General features: G+C 44.6%; 1 protein-coding gene across 5 annotated transcripts; it reads left to right on the plus strand.

Annotated features, from left to right (window-relative positions):
* The first annotated feature begins 1,456 nt into the window (after window positions 1-1,456).
* LOC129838291 (serine/threonine-protein phosphatase 6 regulatory subunit 2-like) lies at window positions 1,457-22,865 on the plus strand. 5 transcript variants are annotated; one of them, XM_055905171.1, is made up of 24 exons: window positions 1,457-1,788; window positions 6,777-6,944; window positions 8,001-8,256; window positions 10,320-10,574; window positions 15,121-15,307; window positions 15,396-15,533; window positions 16,388-16,453; window positions 16,565-16,791; window positions 17,106-17,232; window positions 17,547-17,699; window positions 17,898-18,140; window positions 18,727-18,791; window positions 18,931-19,046; window positions 19,174-19,259; window positions 19,401-19,481; window positions 19,560-19,657; window positions 19,813-19,870; window positions 19,971-20,098; window positions 20,227-20,411; window positions 20,530-20,674; window positions 20,876-20,958; window positions 21,093-21,282; window positions 21,676-21,795; window positions 22,103-22,865. In XM_055905171.1, the coding sequence occupies exons 3-24, from the start codon at window positions 8,243-8,245 to the stop codon at window positions 22,152-22,154; spliced, it is 2,817 nt and encodes a 938-aa protein (XP_055761146.1). In that variant the 5' UTR covers window positions 1,457-1,788; window positions 6,777-6,944; window positions 8,001-8,242; the 3' UTR covers window positions 22,155-22,865. The 5 variants fall into 5 exon arrangements, with proteins under 5 accessions (XP_055761146.1, XP_055761147.1, XP_055761148.1 ...); XM_055905172.1 differs by having other exon boundaries at window positions 21,108-21,282; XM_055905173.1 differs by having other exon boundaries at window positions 20,227-20,384.
* Window positions 22,866-23,586: the final 721 nt, after the last annotated feature.

The following is a 23,586-nucleotide window of genomic DNA, read 5'->3' on the forward strand; positions in this document are numbered from 1 at the left end:
TAGGTGGATTTATGTTTATCGGTTTGCTTCCTTTATACATGCAGAGCTAATGTAAACTGTGATTGACCACACACTCCAGCACAGTAGGTGGCAGCATGCACCTTAAAGTTTGTGGTTTAAAAGCGGGTGGTTTGAGTAAAAAAAGAAGATCATGATGACAGACCTTTTTATACAGTTTCTTGATTGTGTCCAGCTCGCTAATAATCACAGAAATTCAAGCTAGACTGTCAGGGAGTATATACTAAAGTATATACTAGTATATACTAAAATGACTCAATATACACTGAACAAAAATATAAACGCAACATTTAATTTGTTGGACCCATGTTTCATGAGCTGAAATAAAAGATCCCAGAAATGTTTCATATGAACAAAAACCAGACAAATGTTCCATATGCACAGGGTTGTCACATTTGTGCATAAAATGTGTATACGTTTCTGTTAGTGAGCATTTCTCCTTTGCCAAGACAATCCATCCACATGACAGGTGTGGCATATTAAGAAGCTGATTAAACAGCATTCATTACACAGGTGCACCTTGTGCTGGGGACAATAAAAGGCCCTTCTGAAATGTTAAGTTTTGTCACACAACACAATGCCACAGATGTCTCAAGTTTTGAGTGAGCATGCAATTGGTATGCTGACTGCAGGAATGTCCACCAGAGCTGTTGCCAGAGAATGTAATGTATCTACCATAAGCTGCCGCCAACGTTGTTTTAGAGAATTTGGCAGTATGTCCAACTGGCTTCACAACCACAGACCACCTGTATTGCGTCATGTGGGCGAGCGGTTTGCTGATGTCAACATTGTGAACGGAGTGCCCCATGGTGGCGGTGGCGTTATGCTATAGGCAGGCATAAGCATGATAATGCACGGCCCCATGTAGCAAGGATCTGTACATAAGCTGAAAATGTCCCAGTTCTTCCATGGCCTGCATACTCACCAGACATGTCACCCATTGAGCATGTTTGGTATGCTCTGGATTGACTGTGTACCACAGGCACAGCATGTTCCAGTTTCCGCCAATATCCACAACTTCGCACAGCCATTGAAGAAAATTATGGGACCACATTCCACAATGTGGAATCATTCCACACATTTCAAATTGATTAATTTGCTTATATGAATTGTAACTCAGTAACATCTTTGAAATTGTTGCATGTTGTGTTTTAAATTTGATCAGTATACTTTAAAATGACTAAAACCAACTCGAAACTGTGTCGAAATGATAATGGACCTATTTTATACAGTTTATTGAATGTGTCCAGCTCCCTAATAATCACGGAAATTAAAGATAAACAGGGTGTATCGAAAATTACAAAAACGATGGATAGAGAACTATATTTTGCAAATGTAGATGGTGAGGTACAGTAACATAACCAATTTTCCGTGCGGCCCCGAGGCAAAATGAGTTTGACACCCAGGCCATAGAAGAAGTCAATGCGCACTCCCCTGCGCGCCTCCGCGAGAATATTCGCCATTTTGTTTCGAAAATATGACCGAGTTTTTCCTGCTTTAGCTTGTAACAGGCTAGCTTTTGAATGTATGTACTGTAGAGGACATAGATATTACGCGTAATAATATTGAATATACAAGGTACACATGTGAGGCCTGTCCGTTGCCACGTCGCAAGAGAATAATATCCGTGTCACCAGGTTGACAGATACTTTGTTCATACTGCTCGTCAGCCTGAACCATCAAAACAAATCACGTTTGGCTAGTTCGCTAACTAACGTTAGCTAACTTCTAGCCATACAGACGAGTGGATTGCAAACTTTGAACAACACGGTAAGTTTCTCGGGACCAACGTTGGCTAGCTAAAGCTGGTGAGTTATTTGTGCCTGGCGACTTAAAATACCTAGTTAGCTAAAGAGGGCTAGCTAGCTTTTGCCAATTTAGCCAGCTAAAGTTATGCAAATGTTAGTTAACCTTAGCTGACTCGGGAGAGAAACTAACGCCGACAACCAGCATTTTAACCATCTGGCGACAAAGTTGATGATAAATTGCTCAAGTCCTTGTGCTAAAGCTAACTAAATTGTATGCTAACGTAAAGTTAGCTAGGTTAGCTAACTACATGGATAGCTAGCGGCTCAGGATTCTCTCCGCCTTTGACTGTCGAATCCATCAGGCTTAGCCAATCTACTTTGCTAACTGAGTTAGGTTACTTGCTAATGTGTCCTAGCTAACTAACGCTAATACTAGCTGACTAACTGCTGCTGTTCAGACATTCGACGTTAGCAAGACCAAAAAGAGAAGTGCAGTTCGTTCAAGATAATGTATTGGTTGCAAGAAATGTTAACTACCTAACATGTTACTTCCTGCATTCGTGAAGATATACTTGTTGCGGAAAATTCCACACCGTTGTAGAATTATAGTTGTCTAGAAACAAATCGACGGTCTTGGAATTTCTATCCATTGAACAAACAAACTCAAACCCGTTTACAACTGCAGGGTTTGGCACTGGCAGCTTTAGCTTAAAAATAATCAATGTCAAATCTCCAAGTAGTGAATAGAAGTAGCCAGCAAGTACTACTGTAGTGACTTGTGAAGTAAACAGAAATGTGAGCTTCCAACACTCAGCAGTTGATGTGCATTTCTTGCCAAGGCCACCAACATATCATTTTACAGTTCTACAGAACACTTGTCCCTGCATTGTCAGACAAGGAGTGATAGTAATAGTAGACCCTAAAGGGTTCTTCATCTTGCAACTGTTTTTTCAAAGAAATTATCAACACGGAAAAGGAGAATTGGGGAGTGTTGAAGTGAATGAAATAATATGTTTACATGAGAAAATACTACAAATAATATACACTTTGACAACTGTAGCAATGATACATGTCCATTGGAGAGTGGGGGCAGGGTAAGTATACTGCCTGCATCTAAGTAATGGAAACAGGGAGAAAAGGCTGTGGCTGAGGTCCCTGATAGGCCTACAGACAAAACAAAATGGTCATGTTCGTAATAAAGCAATTATCCAAAACCAACCACATCTTGAATCCTAGGTATAAGGTGGCAACAAGAAAGAGCATCTTAAATGAGGCTCCCTGTTGCTACTTTTGTTAGCAACTCATGGAGAAGCACACCTGCACGTGCTTAGCAGTGCAGCCAACTGAGACTGATAAGCACCTAATTAGGAAATTTGAGAGTTTGGCTATGTCCCAATTATCTTCGATAGCCTCCTTTCCCTATCAACTCTCCTTCATAACCACCGATTGTAGTAGACTTTATAAGTTTCCACCATTTTGCTTTTGCATATCTAATCAGTGGTCATGAAGGTAAGGAAAGGAAGCCATCTAAGATTTGTGACAGCCTGCCCTCTGTTTGCTCTGTCAATGCTGTGCTCATGTGCTATCAGAGTTCACTGGGAAGTTTCACTTAAACGACTCCCAGTCTGAATTACAAGTGGGGAAACTCTGAGAAAATGGTGACGTTATTGACAACTACAACCTTATAAAGAATTTAGATTGACAATAAGGTCAATGTTAAGCAAGCTAGCAAACTTTTATTATTACCAACGTCAGCTAGCTTATCAAGCTAACTAAAATCTGGTTGGTTGACGAATTGTTCCGATCAAAAAGCACATGAATGAAACATGTCGTATATCCGACATCACAACTAGGAAATAGGAATGTCTGACGAGCGTGTGAACGAACGCTGCATTACTATGCTGCCCCATAAGCCACTTGCTTTGCTTAATGACAGGCTACTGTTGGGTCATAGCATCCAGTTGATTGCTCTTCAACCATTGTTCCTCTTTTCATCATTTACTCTATTAGCCAGTGGACTGTTTTGCTGAGGATGCCGCTGGTGAGTTCTATTTTAGAAGAGAAGTCAAGTTTTAGCTTTTTCCTGTATAGCATCCACAGGGGAGCACTCTAGGGGTTATTGTTGCACTAGTGTGCTCTGTGTAAATGTATGCCAGATGGACGCTCCCACACGTGCAGGATTGTCCAAATAAGAGGAAAAAGTAGGAAACACTTTGATTTTCTTTTTCAGACCCAGTCTTGTGTTGTGTGGGCGGCCAGTCAGTGTTATATTGCACCGGCCAGCACATTCGTCTGTTGTTGACTAAGCAAGTTGGTTTGATTTTTGTCCCTTCCAACATGTCTGAATAATGGTCTTGATAGGCTAGTTAGTGTGTTTATCATACCAACCATAGCCAACAGATTTTTCAAAACTATTCTAATTTCCTGTCTATAGTTGTGGTTGCCTAGACCTATAACTAGGTTGTTCAGTGTGAAATGCTGACGTCAAGAACAGTGAAGTAGCTAGAGCTAACCACAACCTTTTCACATTAGTGATGTGTGAGTGATGGTCCAGGAAAGGGTAGTGTGCACTAGATGTATTTACTTCTGCATATCTTTTAAAGCATACAGTTAATAATATTAATTGTATTAGCCAGGCAGCTAACCCTGCTAGTCTGCCCAATGTTCATACATTAGACAAAAGTACTCATGAATTTGACCGTAATTGGTAGCCTGTGCAAGCCTATAATCCATTTCAAAATGCTTATCTCATTTCATAAAGCATTTGCATAGGCCTAACATAATCCAAAGCATGCATCTGGAATTTTGTTTAAGATTTTCCAGCCAACATCTCTTAGTTGATGGTGTGCCTATATTTCTGTGTGAGCCTCCATTGTTGGCTGAAATGCCATTCACTACTGTTTTCAAGTAATTAAGTTAGCTGAAGTTCTTTTATTGTTAGTGTTCTACACGTTGCACATTTCACCGTTGTTAGGCTAAGTTGAGTTGATATACACTGCTCAAAAAAATAAAGGGAACACTTAAACAACACAATGTAACTCCAAGTCAATCACACTTCTGTGAAATCAAACTGTCCACTTAGGAAGCAACACCGATTGACAATACATTTCACATGCTGTTGTGCAAATGAAATAGACAAAAGGTGGAAATTATAGGCAATTAGCAAGACACCCCCCAAAACAGGAGTGATTCTGCAGGTGGTGACCACAGACCACTTCTCAGTTCCTATGCTTCCTGGCTGATGTTTTGGTCACTTTTGAATGCTGGCGGTGCTCTCACTCTAGTGGTAGCATGAGACGGAGTCTACAACCCACACAAGTGGCTCAGGTAGTGCAGTTCATCCAGGATGGCACATCAATGCGAACTGTGGCAAAAAGGTTTGCTGTGTCTGTCAGCGTAGTGTCCAGAGCATGCAGGCGCTACCAGGAGACAGGCCAGTACATCAGGAGACGTGGAGGAGGCCGTAGGAGGGCAACAACCCAGCAGCAGGACCGCTACCTCCGCCTTTGTGCAAGGAGGTGCACTGCCAGCGCCCTGCAAAATGACCTCCAGCAGGCCACAAATGTGCATGTGTCTGCTCAAACGGTCAGAAACAGACTCCATGAGGGTGGTATGAGGGCCCGACGTCCACAGGTGGGGGTTGTGCTTACAGCCCAACACCGTGCAGGACGTTTGGCATTTGCCAGAGAACACCAAGATTGGCAAATTCGCCACTGGCGCCCTGTGCTCTTCACAGATGAAAGCAGGTTCACACTGAGCACATGTGACAGACGTGACAGAGTCTGGAGACGCCGTGGAGAACGTTCTGCTGCCTGCAACATCCTCCAGCATGACCGGTTTGGCGATGGGTCAGTCATGGTGTGGGGTGGCATTTCTTTGTGGGGCCGCACAGCCCTCCATGTGCTCGCCAGAGGTAGCCTGACTGCCATTAGGTACCGAGATGAGATCCTCAGACCCCTTGTGAGACCATATGCTGACACATGCACATTTGTGGCCTGCTGGAGGTAATTTTGCAGGGCTCTGGCAGTGCACCTCCTTGCACAAAGGCGGAGGTAGCGGTCCTGCTGCTGGGTTGTTGCCCTCCTACGGCCTCCTCCACGTCTCCTGATGTACTGGCCTGTCTCCTGGTAGCGCCTGCATGCTCTGGACACTATGCTGACAGACACAGCAAACCTTTTTGCCACAGTTCGCATTGATGTGACATCCTGGATGAACTGCACTACCTGAGCCACTTGTGTGGGTTGTAGACTCCGTCTCATGCTACCACTAGAGTGAGAGCACCGCCAGCATTCAAAAGTGACCAAAACATCAGCCAGGAAGCATAGGAACTGAGAAGTGGTCTGTGGTCACCACCTGCAGAATCACTCCTGTTTTGGGGGGTGTCTTGCTAATTGCCTATAATTTCCACCTTTTGTCTATTCCATTTGCACAACAGCATGTGAAATGTATTGTCAATCAGTGTTGCTTCCTAAGTGGACAGTTTGATTTCACAGAAGTGTGATTGACTTGGAGTTACATTGTGTTGTTTAAGTGTTCCCTTTATTTTTTTGAGCAGTGTATAACGTTAGACTAGGCCTAGTTCTCTTCTCTTTTTTTTATAAGCCACAAGGCAAGTCAGGGCAGGCCGTTGGCACATCAGTTCATTGTCTCATTCATAACTGAAAGCTAAGAATTCTATAGAAGCAGGTTGACTTAGGGTTCGGCTGCCCAAGACTTTAGAAATCTTAGCCAAACCCCGCTACAGCTTTCTCACTAGCAATCTACTAACTAGAAGGCTAGGTCATGATCCTATAACTAATGGCAGCCAGACAAACGTCTTTCTTGAAAAGCTCTGTTCAGAATCCTCCTTGTGATGTCGAGTAGTCTGAATAAATCTGATGCAACACATTAATCTTGTTTAAAGATGACTATGCAAATACTGCTGCTGACTAATAATAGATGCCTTTGAGATCTGATGCAAGGTCCTATATGAATGTAATTATAATTTATTGTAACCCCCTTCTCTCTCAGGTTATGGTGAGCCTTTCAGTGTGTTGTGTACTAAGGATGCCTGTGTTCTAAGAGGAGACCCATGCTGATAAATGCCAGGCCTCGCCACGCTCTCTGCCGTCTGCACAAACACAAATGCCTGCCTGTCTGAGGGAGATCTGATTAAAGATACCCACATTTCTTCTACTGGTGAGCACAATTACTGGAGGTTACATCTCAAATTATATCTGTAATGAGTTTGTTGTTCATGTGTGGACAGAGCCACTGACTATGTTGATGTTTTTAGATGTTCCTGCTTCATTGTTTTCATCCGTTTCTTTGTGTATTTCCCCTGTTACTCTCCCCACCGCATGAACCTCAGCTCTTTTAATCTCCTCCTTTTTCTTCCTCTTCAATTCTTCCTCTTCAATATTTATTTATCTCAAAGCGATTGAAAAGCAAAAAACAAACAAGCAAGCAATATCACCATGAGTAGCTTGGCTAGGTTAACCAATACATCACCATGAGTAGCCTAGCTATAGTTGGCTAGGTCTCCAATCCAAATTAAATCTAGAATCGGCTTCCTATATCGCAACAAAGCATCCTTCACTCATGCTGCCAAACATACCCTCGTAAAACTGACCATCCTACCGATCCTCGACTTCGGTGATGTCATCTATAAAATAGCCTCCAACACTTTACTCAACAAACTGGATGCAGTCTATCACAGTGCCATCCGTTTTGTCACCAAAGCCCCATACACTACCCACCATTGCGACCTGTACGCTCTCGTTGGTTGGCCCTCGCTTCATACTCGTCGCCAAACCCACCGGCTACAGGTTATCTACAAGTCTCTGCTAGGTAAAGCCCTGCCTTATCTCGGCTCACTGGTCACCATAGTAGCACGCGCTGCAGCAGGTATATCTCACTGGTCACCCCCAAAGCCAATTCCTCCTTTGGTTGTCTTTCCTCCCATTTCTCTGCTCCCAATGACTGGAACAAACTGCAAAAATCTCTGACGCTGGAAACACTTATCTCCCTCACTAGCTTTAAGCACCAGCTGTCAGAGCAGCTCACAGATTACTGCACCTGTACACAGCCCATCTATAATTTAGCCCAAACAACTACCCCTTCCCCTACTGTATTTATTTATTTAGCTCCTATGCACCCCATTATTTATATTTCAACTTTGCACATTCTTCCACTGCAAATCTACCATTCCAGTGTTTTACTTGCTATATTGTATTTACCTCGGGCCTGCTGGAGGTCATTTTGCAGGGCTCTGGCAGTGCTCCTCCTGCTCAAAGGCGGAGGTAGCGGTCCTGCTGCTGGGTTGTTGCCCTCCTACACGTCTCCTGATGTACTGGCCTGTCTCCTGGTAGCGCCTCCATGCTCTGGACACAACGCTGACAGACACAGGAAACCTTCTTGCCACAGCTCGCATTGATGTGCCATCCTGGATGAGCTGCACTACCTGAGCCACTTGTGTGGGTTGTAGACTCCGTCTCATGCTACCACTAGAGTGAGAGCACCGCCAGCATTCAAAAGTGACCAAAACATCAGCCAGGAAGCATAGGAACTGAGAAGTGGTCTGTGGTCACCACCTGCAGAATCACTCCTTTATTGGGGGTGTCTTTCTAATTGCCTATAATTTTCACCTTTTGTCTATTCCATTTGCATAACAGCATGTGAAATGTATTGTCAATCAGTGTTGCTTCCTAAGTGGACAGTTTGATTTCACAGAAGTGTGATTGACTTGGAGTTACATTGTGTTGTTTAAGTGTTCCCTTTATTTTTTTGAGCAGTGTACATCATCATCATGAGTAGCCTAGCTATAGTTGGCTAGGTCAACCAATACATCACCATGAGTAGCCTAGCTATAGTTGGCTAGGTCAACCAATACATCACCATGAGTAGCCTAGCTATAGTTGGCTAGGTCAACCAATACATCACCATGAGTAGCCTAGCAATAGTTGGCTAGGTCAACCAATACATCACCATGAGTAGCCTAGCTATAGTTGGCTAGGTCAACCAATACATCACCATGAGTAGCCTAGCTATAGTTGGCTAGGTCAACTAATACATCATCACCATGAGTAGCCTAGCAATAGTTGGCTAGGTCAACCAATACATACATCATCATGAGTAGCCTAGCTATAGTTGGCTAGGTCAACCAATACATCATGAGTAGCCTAGCTATAGTTGGCTAGGTCAACCAATACATCACCATGAGTAGCCTAGCTATAGTTGGCTAGGTCAACCAATACATCATCACCATGAGTAGCCTAGCTATAGTTGGCTAGGTCAACCAATACATCATCGAGTAGCCTAGCTATAGTTGGCTAGGTCAACCAATACGTCATCATGAGTAGCCTAGCTATAGTTGGCTAGGTCAACCAATACATCATCATGAGTAGCCTAGCTATAGTTGGCTAGGTCAACCAATACATCATCACCATGAGTAGCCTAGCTATAGTTGGCTAGGTCAACCAATACATCATCATGAGTAGCCTAGCTATAGTTGGCTAGATTAACCAATACATCACCATGAGTAGCTAGGTCAACCAATACATCATCATGAGTAGCCTAGCTATAGTTGGCTAGGTCAACCAATACATCATCACCATGAGTAGCCTAGCTATAGTTGGCTAGGTCAACCAATACATCATCATGAGTAGCCTAGCTATAGTTGGCTAGGTCAACCAATACATCATCATGAGTAGCCTAGCTATAGTTGGCTAGGTCAACCAATACATCATCACCATGAGTAGCCTAGCTATAGTTGGCTAGGTCAACCAATACATCATCATGAGTAGCCTAGCTATAGTTGGCTAGATTAACCAATACATCACCATGAGTAGCTAGGTCAACCAATACATCATCATGAGTAGCCTAGCTATAGTTGGCTAGGTCAACCAATACATCATCACCATGAGTAGCCTAGCTATAGTTGGCTAGGTCAACCAATACATCATCATGAGTAGCCTAGCTATAGTTGGCTAGATTAACCAATACATCACCATGAGTAGCTAGGTCAACCAATACATCATCATGAGTAGCCTAGCTATAGTTGGCTAGGTCAACCAATACATCATCATGAGTAGCCTAGCTATAGTTGGCTAGGTCAACCAATACATCATCACCATGAGTAGCCTAGCTATAGTTGGCTAGGTCAACCAATACATCATCATGAGTAGCCTAGCTATAGTTGGCTAGATTAACCAATACATCACCATGAGTAGCTAGGTCAACCAATACATCACCATGAGTAGCCTAGCTATAGTTGGCTAGGTCAACCAATAGAGGCCAAGTCTTTGAGTGTATGCATCCTTTAAAAATGGAGAGGGACAGTTAATGGCTTGCTCAGAAGAAGGTAGTCAGGGAGATGAAGTGTCTGGTGATGATATTGTACAGGACTACATAACCACCAGAAATATGCAGCAAAACTCGATGTTAAAAAACGAAACGGCTGATAATTATAATAAAATGAAAACCTATATTTAAAGGAGCTCTCTGCTTAGGCTGCTACTAGGGTGCCATGCCATCATTGGATCCGTCTCTCTCTGACTCTCTCCTTCCTTCTAGGGCTGTGTCCCCTGTCCAAGCAGCCACCATGTTCTGGAAGTTTGACCTGCACACCACGTCCCACATCGACCAGCTGCTGGACCGGGAGGACGTGACGTTGCGGGAGCTCATGGAGGAGGATGATGTCCTGCAGGAGTGCAAGGCCCAGAACCGCCGGCTGCTGCTCTTCCTCTCCCAGGACCACTGCATGACAGAGCTGGTCAACCTCATCACCACAGAGCCCCCTGCTGACCTGGAGGAGAAGAGCCGCTTTAAGTGAGAAAGGGTCGCCCGAGGGGGAAGGGGGATGGGCTGCTCAACACAAGTGTATACTATGTCATTATTGTAAGAGAATTTGAGCTTAACAAAATATACTTTTAGATAAATATTCAAGTACACCCTATGCTTAAGCCATCACGGACTGACCTTTCCTCTAAAGACCAGTTGTACAAAATGAAAGGGGCTTGTCCGTAACATGCTCTGACATGGCCTGGGTTCTATGCTCAGTGGATAAGTACCAACTGCCAAGTTTCAACCTAAGACCAGCCTGCATACACTCTATTACGTTCTTTGTTTTCCTGTGATTTTCAATGTCTTAACACACCTAGATCCCTGTCTAGAGTGAAAGAGCTTGTGGCTGTGGGGTCTTTGCCTTGTCACCGAGAGGTTGAGAGTTCAAATCCAGTTATGTCTGCGGAGTTGTCATCTGCAGAGTTGGTTGAATGGCAGCTGTGATGATTAGAGGTAAAAGGTGCTGGAGCACCATGGCCACTTGATATTGAAATACAGATTTTGCCTATAAAAACTAAAGCCTTGTTCACATTGGCAGTTTGAAGTGACTCAAATCATTATTTAATTTTTTTGCATATCTGTTTCGAATCTGTTCTTTTTCTCTTGCAGTGTGAATGGCCAAAAATCACGTGGAATCAGATATTTCAAGCCAAACCATTTCAAACCAAACATTCGAAGGTGGTTTGAAATCGGCTACAAATCAGATTCATGGCCATGCAACTTGTCTGAACAGTCAAATCTGATTTATTTACCCTCAAGTGGTTTTTACTGTTATTTGGCATATCTTGTTGCTTGCTAGCTACTCAGCTACCACCTGTTCTTGTCAAAACTAACTAGCTTGTTAATTGTTTAGAAATGAGTGAATGTGCTAGAAAGCTAGCTGAGTGCTGTGGTTTGCTACAAAGGACTCATTTTGAAAGTTGTATCATGTTATCCTTTTGAGGCTTTAAAATTGTTATTTTAAGATTTCTAACATTCAAAACAACTGGGACACGTCCGTGGCCGACATTGTGGTCACCTTAGCTTGCTACATAACTTTGAGTGATAGGACGCACGAGCACCATCACCAATCAATCTACACCACTGCGCACACACCCATCGTTACTAACTAGTGAGCTAATGACTGCTGTCTGAGCACACACACCCGATTTGGTCACTGCTAACGTTTGAACAGTCAGTATTCCAAAACTGATTCCAGCATTAAGGCCTGCAGTGCCTACTTTTTGGGGAAATAATCACTGCTGTTCAGTGTTACGAAGGTGGGGGTAGGGGGGGGGGGGGTTATCCCATCTGGCCATCACTCCCTTCCAACACCACTACCCTCCAACCATTTGTGGCAGCCACTTCACAAGAACGTGAATAAAACCAGCAGAGATTTGAACCCATAACCATCAGTGTGGGAGGAAAGGTTCTTACCCCAGAGCCACAACTCCTTCACACTGAAAACACGTTTGACTTTGAGAAGGCACAACCAGTTAGATTTGAACCCATAACCATCAGTATGGGAGGCAAGGTTCTTACCCCAGAGCCACAACACCTTCACAGTTCATACATGCTTCTGCATATGATTGATATTGAGAATTGTGAAAGCACAAACAAACACAACCAGTTAGCTTTGAACCCACAACCATCAGTTTGAGGCAAGGTTCTTACTCCAGAGCCACTGAGTACTTCACTATACATGTTCTCTTCACACAGTTGAGGTTGAGTAGAACAAACAAGCACATGAAGCTAGATTCAAACCTTTGACCCAATGGTCTTACCTCATACTCCCCTAAAAATACACAGTTATCTTCAAATATTTGTTGAGAATTGTTTAAACAAAAACACAGCCTGCTAGATTTGAACACACAAGTTTAGACGTGAGGCCAGGTTGTTACCTCTCACCCACTGTCTCCTATATGTCAAATATATAAGTTGGGATTCAATCCCATTGCGGGTTATATAATAGGCATTGCGGCTTTTAAAGGCAATTTCGATTGAGCAGACATATTCAATTATTGCATCTCGGTGCAAGAGATGTAGGTGCACTACAGTCTCTGGTTCGAATGCAGGCGGCATCATATCCGGCTATGATTGGGAGTCCCATAGGGCGACGCACAATTGGACCAGCGTCGTCCAGGTTTGGTCGGAGTAGGTCGTCATTGTAAATAAGAATTTGTTCTGAACTGACTTGCCCAGTTAAATAAAGGTTAAATATATACACTGCTCAAAAAAATAAAGGGAACACTTAAACAACACAATGTAACTCCAAGTCAATCACACTTCTGTGAAATCAAACTGTCCACTTAGGAAGCAACACTGATTGACAATAAATTTCACATGCTGTTGTGCAAATGGAATAGACAAAAGGTGGAAGTTATAGGCAATTAGCAAGACACCCCCCAAAACAGGAGTGATTCTGCAGGTGGTGACCACAGACCACTTCTCAGTTCCTATGCTTCCTGGCTGATGTTTTGGTCACTTTTGAATGCTGGCGGTGCTCTCAATCTAGTGGTAGCATGAGACGGAGTCTACAACCCACACAAGTGGCTCAGGTAGTGCAGTTCATCCAGGATGGCACATCAATGCGAACTGTGGCAAAAAGGTTTGCTGTGTCTGTCAGCGTAGTGTCCAGAGCATGCAGGCGCTACCAGGAGACAGGCCAGTACATCAGGAGATGTGGAGGAGGCCGTAGGAGGGCAACAACCCAGCAGCAGGACCGCTACCTCCGCCTTAGTGCAAGGAGGTGCACTGCCAGCGCCCTGCAAAATGACCTCCAGCAGGCCACAAATGTGCATGTGTCTGCTCAAACGGTCTGAAACAGACTCCATGAGGGTGGTATGAGGGCCCGACATCCACAGGTGGGGGTTGTGCTTACAGCCCAACACCGTGCAGGACGTTTGGCATTTGCCAGAGAACACCAAGATTGGCAAATTCGCCACTGGCGCCCTGTGCTTTTCACAGATGAAAGCAGGCTCACACTGAGCACATGAGCACATGTGACAGACGTGACAGAGTCTGGAGACGCCGTGGAGAACGTTCTGCTGCCTGCAACATCCTCCAGCATGACCGGTTTGGCGATGGGTCAGTCATGGTGTGGGGTGGCATTTCTTTGTGGGGCCGCACAGCCCTCCATGTGCTCGCCAGAGGTAGCCTGACTGCCATTAGGTACCGAGATGAGATCCTCAGACCCCTTGTGAGACCATATGCTGACACATGCACATTTGTGGCCTGCTGGAGGTCATTTTGTAGGGCTCTGGCAGTGCACCTCCTTGCACTAAGGCGGAGGTACCGGTCCTGCTGCTGGGTTGTTGCCCTCCTACGGCCTCCTCCACGTCTCCTGATGTACTGGCCTGTCTCCTGGTAGCGCCTGCATGCTCTGGACACTACGCTGACAGACACAGCAAACCTTTTTGCCACAGTTCGCATTGATGTGCCATCCTGGATGAACTGCACTACCTGAGCCACTTGTGTGGGTTGTAGACTCCGTTTCATGCTACCACTAGAGTGAGAGCACCGCCAGCATTCAAAAGTGACCAAAACATCAGCCAGGAAGCATAGGAACTGAGAAGTGGTCTGTGGTCACCACCTGCAGAATCACTCCTGTTTTGGGGGGTGTCTTGCTAATTGCCTATAATTTCCACCTTTAGTCTATTCCATTTGCACAACAGCATGTGAAATTTATTGTCAATCAGTGTTGCTTCCTAAGTGGACAGTTTGATTTCACAGAAGTGTGATTCACTTGGAGTTACATTGTGTTGTTTAAGTGTTCCCTTTATTTTTTTGAGCAGTGTATATTTTTTTCTTATGCAGCTTTTTACTGTGAATGGGATCTCTGCAAAAGCGGGAACATTGCCTTTGAAAGCCACAATGCCTATAACTTGTGATTGGATTGAATCCCGGATTTAGTGGGAGCCCAGATCCATTTATGCAGGCTTTAAGGTTGAAGACTGATAATTGACAGTGCAGAAACACTATGATGTTTTAAACTCTTAATGTCATGAACTGGGAACAGAACTACCAGTGCCATGATAGATGCCTCTAAATTAGTTAATGTTTTTAGGTTGATCCTTCTAATGTGACGAGTACAACAGGTTGCGTTGGGTTTATAACATGCCCAGAGATCCTATTACATTACTATTCTAATTCCTAATTGTATGCATGCCCTCTTGTGGACAACATCTAGCCCTCTAAAGTAGCTTACAAGACACAAAGAACAGCAAATAGGCCCTGTTTCACAAAAGCATCTCAAGGCTGAGTTAGGAGAGGATCCTATGGTTCTAACAAAGAACTTAGCCATAAGATACTTTTGGGAAACTGGGCCCTGGTCTTGATTGGGTCTGTTAGCATAGCATACACAACGTGGTCTTCAGTATACTCCGTCCAATAAACATGAATTCAGAATTGACGAGATGAGCGTTGTCAGAATATTTTCAAACATCGTAGAAGTTATATTTCAAGAATGAATACAGACTGTACACCTCCCTCCCACACAGCCTTTCCTTAGACTGTTTCTTCCCCTCTCATCCTGTTGTCCCCCCCGCTACAGGTTCCCTAACATCGCCTGTGAGCTCTTGACATCAGATGTGTCCCTCATCAACGACAAGTTGGGCGGGGACGAGTCACTCCTGGAGACTCTCTACCACTTCCTGGAGCAGGACCCGCCCCTCAACCCGCTACTAGCCAGCTTCTTCAGCAAGACCATCGGCAACCTCATCGCAAGGAAAACAGAACAGGTAACCTCAATGCCCAAGAAGTTATAAAGGCGGATAAAGAAAGTGTAAGGACCTACCTGGAGCTCACCAAACGTCTCTCTTGCGCCAGGTAATCTCCTTCCTGAGGAAAAAGGATGGCTTCATCGGCCTGGTGCTGAAACACATCGACGCCTCTGCCATGATGGACCTGCTGCTTCGCCTCATCAGCTGTGTGGAGCCTGCCCCCTTGAGACAGGAGGTCCTCAATGTAAGCTGCCACTATCTGCCAGCGATTCCTGTTCTCATAAATGTTGTTCAATTATAAAATACACTGCTCAAAAAAATAAAGGGAACACTTAAACAACACAATGTAACTCCAAGTCAATTACACTTCTGTGAAATCAAACTGTCCACTTAGGAAGCAACACTGATTGACAATACATTTCACATGCTGTTGTGCAAATGGAATAGACAAAAGGTGGAAATTATAGGCAATTAGCAAGACACCCCCCAAAACAGGAGTGATTCTGCAGGTGGTGACCACAGACCACTTCTCAGTTCCTATGCTTCCTGGCTAATGTTTTGGTCACTTTTGAATGCTGGCGGTGCTCTCACTCTAGTGGTAGCATGAGACGGAGTCTACACAACCCACACAAGTGGCTCAGGTAGTGCAGTTCATCCAGGATGGCACATCAATGCGAACTGTGGCAAAAAAGTTTGCTGTTTGCTGTGTAGACTCCGTCTCATGCTACCACTAGAGTGAGAGCACCGCCAGCATTCAAAAGTGACCAAAACATCAGCCAGGAAGCATAGGAACTGAGAAGTGGTCTGTGGTCACCACCTGCAGAATCACTCCTGTTTTGGGGGGTGTCTTGCTAATTGCCTATAATTTCCACCTTTAGTCTATTCCATTTGCACAACAGCATGTGAAATTTATTGTCAATCAGTGTTGCTTCCTAAGTGGACAGTTTGATTTCACAGAAGTGTGATTGACTTGGAGTTACATTGTGTTGTTTAAGTGTTCCCTTTATTTTTTTGAGCAGTGTATAATTTCTTATTGACCTGGATGTCTTGTATTTCTCTCATTCATTCACTGTCGTCATTTTTCTTTCCTTATCTCAGTGGCTGAGCGAAGAGAAGCTTATTCAGAGACTCACAGAGCTCATCCACACAGGCAAAGACGAGGAAGTGAGTCATAGACCTTAGACTGATATTGCAATATTCTCCTGGACAAGGCACGGCAGTTGATATTAACTATCTGGTCAGAAGTATGAATCCTTTTTAATTTATTTATTCCAGAGACAATCAAATGCGTCCCAGACGCTTTGTGACATCATCCGCCTTAGTCGAGACCAGGCCAATCAGATGCAGGAGAACGCCGAGGCCGACCCCTTATTGGCTGTACTAGAGTCGCAGGAGAGCGTAGCCGGGCTCCTGAAGACTATGTTTGAGGGGGAGAGGAGTGAGGCCTCCATTGTTAACGGAACTCAAGTGCTACTTACCTTACTGGAGACCAGGAGGTCCGGGTGAGTGGAACAACTGTTCTCTCTCCCTCCCTCATATCTCTTTCCATTGCCTTGTCCAGAAACAACCTCTCGCCACTTGTGGAGATCTAAAAAAGATATGATAGATTTAAGCAATATGGTAATACATCCACCTTGCTGTCTGGATTTAGCGCCCCCACATTGCTTACACCTTGCTAATCCTCTCAGATCTCCCAAATGCTTAAGGCAGGGGTAGGGGCTAGAGGTTGTTTCTGGACAGGGACCATCTCTCCAGCTATTTTAGTATGTGAACATCTTTTTCCTTATCCCTCCCTCGTTCTCTCTTTCTGTCCCAGGTTGGAGGGGCTGATGGATCTCTATTCTCAGGGATATGAAAGGTCTTACACTGTCAACAGCAGTATTCTACATGCCATTGAGCCCCATCTAAAGGACTTCCAGCAGCTTCTCCTGAATCCCCCCAAGGTAAGGATATACAGTAAGGCCAAATGGCTGATCAATTTACAGTGGTCAGTGGGTACTAAGAAAGAAAGACTCAGTCATGAAACATACAAATAATACTTTTTGTTAAAATGTTCTTATTTGATTATGTTGGAGGCCAACAGACTGCAGTAGAATTCCAACCATACTTTTATAAATAAACTGTTCAGGGTGTTTACCTCGGCTCCAACCATTAACACACAATTGAATCAACTTGTTCAACACAGTTCTTCCTGTATACATTGGACTGTTGATGGACTGTTTAGTAATTGAATTGAACATGGTGTGTGTGTGTGTAGAAAAGTGCAATACTGACGACCGTTGGCCTTCTGGAGGAGCCGCTGGGGAACGCCCGCCTTCACGTGGCCAGGCTAGTGGCCGCCCTGCTGCAGACCAGCGCCCCCAGTGTCTGTCAGGAGCTCTGCAAGCTCACCACAATGGACCAGCTACTGGTGTGTCTGCACGGCCGGGTTTCATCAACTTGTCATTCTCCTACTCTTTCGCATTCATTCATTTGTTCACGCTCTGGCACTTTCTTTTATTTTATTCACTTCCTCTCCTTTCTGTCGTTCACACTCACATTCTTGCTCTTTCTTGTTCTGTCACCTACCATCGGTCACCACGGTTCTCTCGCTCTTTGCTCTCCACAGGACCTGTTCTTCAAGTACTCATGGAATAACTTCTTGCACTTCCAAGTGGAGCTGTGTGTTGCGTCCATCCTGAGCCACTCTGTCCCAGAGGAGCGGCCCATCCCGGGCCTCCAGAACCACGAGGAGGAGAAGCCCCCAACAGGCCCAGAGAACCAGGGGGAGGCAGGAAGTGAGGCTGGGGAGCCAGCCAAGGCCAGCGACCCGGTGGAGGAGACCACCCTTCACAACACCCTGGTGGCACATGTAGGTGGCTTGGTAGCTCTGCGTTTATCTGTCTATGTGCAGTAATAGCCTAGTATAAAACATAACATTTAATTTTCTGATGAACCTCTACCTCTGCACATTGATTGATTTTACATCGTAGGGAACGGCTATGTACATGAAGGCAGGGTAAAGTGACTAGGCATCAAGATAGATGAGTCCAATAAAGAACAGAGTAGCAGCAGCATATAATGTGTGAAAAGGTGTGAATGTCATTGAAGTGTGTGTATATATATATATATATAGAGTCTGGTGCAGGGGTGTTCAACTCCCACCATACGAGGTCCAGAGCCTGCTCGTTTTCTGTTCTACCTGATTATTAATTGCACCCAATCAGTTCCCACTTAGAGGGAAACAATGAAAAAAACACAGTGGAACTGGCTTCTAGGTCCAGAGTTGAGTTTGAGGGGTCTAGTGAGTGCAGATAGTTTGGGTACCATTAATTGACTATTTAGCAGTCTTATGGCTTGGGGGTAGAAGCCGTCTCGGAGCCTGTTGGTCTGAGAACGTTATTATTCTGTTTTCATGTTGTCTCTGAATTTATTTATTTCTTCTACTTCCTCCCCAGCTCTTCCAGAAGTGTCGGTTGGTACAGAGGATCCTGGACGCCTGGGAGGAGAACGATCAAATACAGTAAGACATGTCAGACACTCAAATCTGGGGAACAACTGCTTTTAGTATTGTCCAGTATTGTTTCACTACAATGGTGGTATCTAACATGATAGTAGTGTCTGTTAGATGTCATTAACCGGTGTGTGGTTTTGTCCCTCAGGGCAGAGGGCGGCGCTAGGAGAGGTAACATGGGTCACCTGACCAGGATGGCCAACATGGTGGTACAGAACCTAGAGAAAGGACCAGTCCAGTCCCAGATCAGTGACCTCATCAAAGGTGTGTGTGTTTTCATGAGCTGCCAGATTACCACTTCTGTATTCATAAAAGAATAGCAAAGAATGTTCCACTGCTGGTTACTGTGCCTGGGTGAGTGCTCAGTTAGAACTGGACTGTGATATTGCAGAGTTGCCAGAGGACTGCAGAGGACGCTGGGAGAGCTTTGTGGATGAGACCCTGAGAGAGACCAACAGGAGAAACACAGTGGAACTGGTATCAACCATTCAGTCGCCATCTCTGTCTCTCTCCAACACACACACCCTTTTTTTTCTTGCTCAATCACACAAGCATTCCCTTCTACACATTCTGTCTGTCATTTCCTCACTAATTCTCTGTCTGTCCTGTGTGTCCCAGGTGAGCACCCATAACCTGCACTCCTCCAGTGAAGATGATGATATGGAGAGTCCCTTCCCCAACGATCTGTCACTCCAACAGGTAGGAAGCCACAGCACCATGACGACACATTTGTCTGCCCATGAGGAAAGATCATTATTTCATGTTTTTCCCCCCCAGGCTTTCTCAGACTATCAGATCCAGCAGATGACTGCCAACTTTGTGGATCAGTTTGGGTTCAACGATGAGGAGTTCAGTGAGCATGATGAAAACATCAAGTGAGTTTAGTCATCCGTTCCACTATTCCTTGTCCAATAACCAGAAATCAGCTTTGAAACAGACTGTACAGCAGGTTGCTATGACAAAGACCTCTGGGGGGGGCTAACAGCTGCTGTTTGCATTAAACGCTATTTTGTTTCCTTCCTTTCCTAAGTGCCACATTTGACCGGATTGCAGAAATAAACTTCAATCTAGATGCTGATGATAATAGTGTAAGTTGTTGTATTGTTCTGTAATGTCTACCAGCTTCATTGTGTGTGTAGTGAAAGTTAAATGTTTACATGCGTTTCCCTCTCCGTGTGTTGAATGCAGGCCAACGCTACTGCCTTTGAGGCCTGCTGTAAAGAGAGGATACGTCAGTTTGACGATGCTGAAGAGGAGGAGGACATTTGGGAGGAGAAGGAGATTAACTATGCAACACAAGTCAAATCCAGAACAAGGTTGGTAAAAATTCAAGATCCAAAAACAAAGTAGGGGATGCTATGCCAATATGCAGCTCTCTCCCTCGATTTCTCTTTCTTTTTCTCATCAAACCGCTCTTCTTTCTCTGTGTGTGTGTGTGTGTCAGGTTTGGGGTGTCCCACACCTCAGAGAGCAGCTCCAGGAGCAGTCTGGAGAACGGGGGTCGGGAGCGGGACCGCGGGTCGGGCTCAGACGAGGAAGACGACTCCAGACAGAGCGCCTCAGATCCATGCAGCCTGGAAGAGATCAAGGACAACACTCCCAGTACGCCCGGCAGTCAATCAGCTATTTGTAAACTATGCTTATTACCCATATTTACTCAATCAATTAGACAGTCATCATGAATGGTTTCCACTTTGTGAAAACCATTATTGTACACTTTTTCCTCTTACCATGTTATCATGTGAAGGTCCAAGCTGGACAGCGAGTTTCGGGGAAGCTGGGGGTAACTCGTCTTCTCCAGGTCCTGCAGGCTGGGATTCCCCAGGGGGGAGTGGAGGAGACAAACAGGAGGCAGGTTGGGCCACCTTCACGGAGTTCCAACCTTTCAGCAGGTGGGAACCAAACGCTCTCCATACAATTTTATATACATTTAATGTTAGTGTCTGGGATATTGTAACTTGTCAATTTATCAAAATGTTTTTAGTAAGACCTTTTTAAATCACCAACATAAGACCCTGTTTACTTCATTGTGTTACATACCTAGTGGCGTGTTGTCAGATCTCTGTACCTGAAGCTTACTCCTCTCCCTGCAGCCCAGAGGCTGGCCCCAGATGCAGCTCTCCCGTGGGCAGCAGTGACGCAGACAAACAAGTCAAACCGGGTCCGGACAAGAGTGGTGAGTGTGGGATGATGGGAGGTTTCAGCCACATGACATTTGGCTTAGCTCTCCCTTGTGGAGACGGTGATTATTGCATTTGAGAACAATACAATGTTTTACAAGGCTTTCATTACTTAACCCACAAGCCAAAGTGATTGTGTGTCCAGGTGCGAGCCCCTCTCCCGGTGGTGAGTGGCCGGTGGGTGAAGGTAGGAAGGCTCCCCTCGTAGCCTCAGATAGTAGCTCCTCCGGGGGCTCTGACAGCGAGGAGGACGACAAGACTGCCGCCGCCGCAACGGAAACCACCAGCTCGGGCGCCAACAAGAAAGCAGAAGTCAAAAGGTTGGTTTAACATGAGACACGTCATACTCGCACACAGTCAATGCTAAATCATTTTCTGTAGAAGTCCACTCAAGCCTTAGTACCCATGTAAATAAACATCTATATTTGAAACATAACTACCACATTGAAGTAATTATACACTGGACTTGAACTGAAATTACTGGATTCAGAGTTTGGAAATCCAGGGAGCTTCCCATGAACTATGAATGTGCTTTACTGAAGAGGAAGAATCACTAGCATTTTAAATATGAGTTCAAGTGGTTAAACTACCAAAATACAGTTTAACAGTTCAACTCAAAACACTCTTCACGTGTTTATTTTCTACACACACACACTTCTGTTGATGACTGACTAACAAGCAAAAAAAAAAAACTTTTTCTCTCTGTGCTACAGTGAGAACCCCATCCCTCTGGAAAAACTGTCCCTCACTGACGCCCCCAAGTCCCCCCCAAAGGCACAGCTTGCAGCAGACACACCGCCAGCCTCGGCCCCCACCCCTCAGACAGACAACAAGTAGGTGCCAGCTTGTGTGTGTACAGATAATGCATGCTTGCACGTAGAGATTCCAGGCAGATCAGGGCTAAAAATATTCTAGCAACCCAGTTTCCTTTTCCAAACAGCCAGAGCCAAGACACACATCTGGACGTTGAACAATAGCATTGCTAGTTGCCAGCGTTGTAAGCCTGTAGAAGTATTTACTGTGAACTCTAGCCTGCCAGAGAAGGAGAGGTGGTCTGCAATGTAGGATTATGTTATCACCCTCCTCTCACTTTGTCTCCATCTTCTCTCTTCCAATCTTCCTCACTTCCCCCCCCCCCAGAGAGGATCCACCCCAGTGCTCAGAGATGCCAGCAGTCAACGGGCCTGTCTGAGTGGCAGACAGTCCTAAACCCCAGACTGGTGTGACAGACTGTGCCATTTCCAGGGAGACCAACCCCTCCCAAATAACCTCACTGCAACCTACAGTGTTTTAATGAATCACGCTGCCATGTTATTGGACCTGGACACTGCCAATCAGCACCAATAATGAGGCGGGGACGTGTAAAAGCAACCAATAGGCAGAACAGTGTAGAGGAAATTGTCTTCAAAGCCTTTCTGATGTTGCTCATAAGTACGTGTGGTTTTAATGTAGCAGTGATCTTTTAAACAACCGAAATCTGAAAGGAGTATAAAGTTTTTTCTGAAGGATTTGTTCTCATACTCTTTTCACAAACGGTTGGACCTGAGAGCACAGGTTAACTTAATGAAATGATGCCTCAACAATAAATACCTTTCTGAAATATTTTTCTCTTTGAGAGCTTAAAAGGCACTTAAGCAGCCATTTTTACTGTACATTATAGGACAATGTTGTTCTACCCTCAGCTCTGTTTTTTTTGTCATGGAAAAACATCTTTATTCTTGTACCTCACCAGTTCTCTGAATGTTTTAAAGTGTCCAAGGAACACAGTTCTATAATCTTTTGCTCATGTGCAATAATGACAATTAGCCATTTTATTTAAATCAACTTTTAGTGTTGTCGAAAGGAAGACTCATTCGGGATAGTTATGGGCCAACTAATTTGGATATAAACTAAACTCAAGGTTTTGGTTTGTCTTGTTATTGCATGTATAACCGGTTCTCCGTTGACCTAGCTAGTGAGCTGAGACCTGACTGTTATTGCTATCCCCTTTAAAATCAACCAAACATGATCTACCTATATTCAAATACCGGTATCTACATTTTAAAGTAATTTTACAAGCAATCACCGTGTGTTTAATGTTCCGTTTTTCCTAAACCCTTTCAGGGCAGGAACTGCCTTTGCACCAGATAGGGGTGAAGCGGTCTTCTTGCGAAGGGTTCTGCTAAATACTTGATCTCTCTAGTGTACTGGTTCCCAACCAGGGGTACATACTCATGACACCATAGATCTACTGGTAAAATGCACATGAAGGGGTACTCCGGGCAGAGCAAAATTCAGTAAGTGGTATATCAACCAGTGTATTTAGTCATTTAACACCTAGCAAGTTGTATGACTTAGTGTGGTTGACCACATGAATAGCAAAGTACTTAAATGCATTTCACCTTCAGGCAGAGAGGAAGGGGAGGATGCATTGGTGTTTCCCTCATTTTGTTACTGTGACCAGAATGGAGGTGAGTGTCTTGATGCCAACTTGTTTCAATCTAAATATATCAGTGTGAGTCTAGAACAGATGATTATGCTATGTCTTGGCTTGTGAAAGCATAAGCTTTCCTCACACACTGTCATCTCCATCACTTTACATTTTGTGAACATCTTTAGTATGTCACTGACAGTAAATTCTAACT

The sequence above is a fragment of the Salvelinus fontinalis genome, chromosome 39 (genome assembly GCF_029448725.1).
Source record: "Salvelinus fontinalis isolate EN_2023a chromosome 39, ASM2944872v1, whole genome shotgun sequence".
NCBI classification, from domain to species: Eukaryota; Metazoa; Chordata; class Actinopteri; order Salmoniformes; family Salmonidae; genus Salvelinus; species Salvelinus fontinalis.

Coding starts and splice junctions, on each gene's coding strand:
- LOC129838291 (XM_055905171.1), top strand. Junction 16,792..17,105: donor CTGGAGACCAGGAGGTCCGG/GTGAGTGGAACA, acceptor TTTCTGTCCCAG/GTTGGAGGGGCTGATGGATC. Junction 19,658..19,812: donor GAGCATGATGAAAACATCAA/GTGAGTTTAGTC, acceptor TCCTTTCCTAAG/TGCCACATTTGACCGGATTG.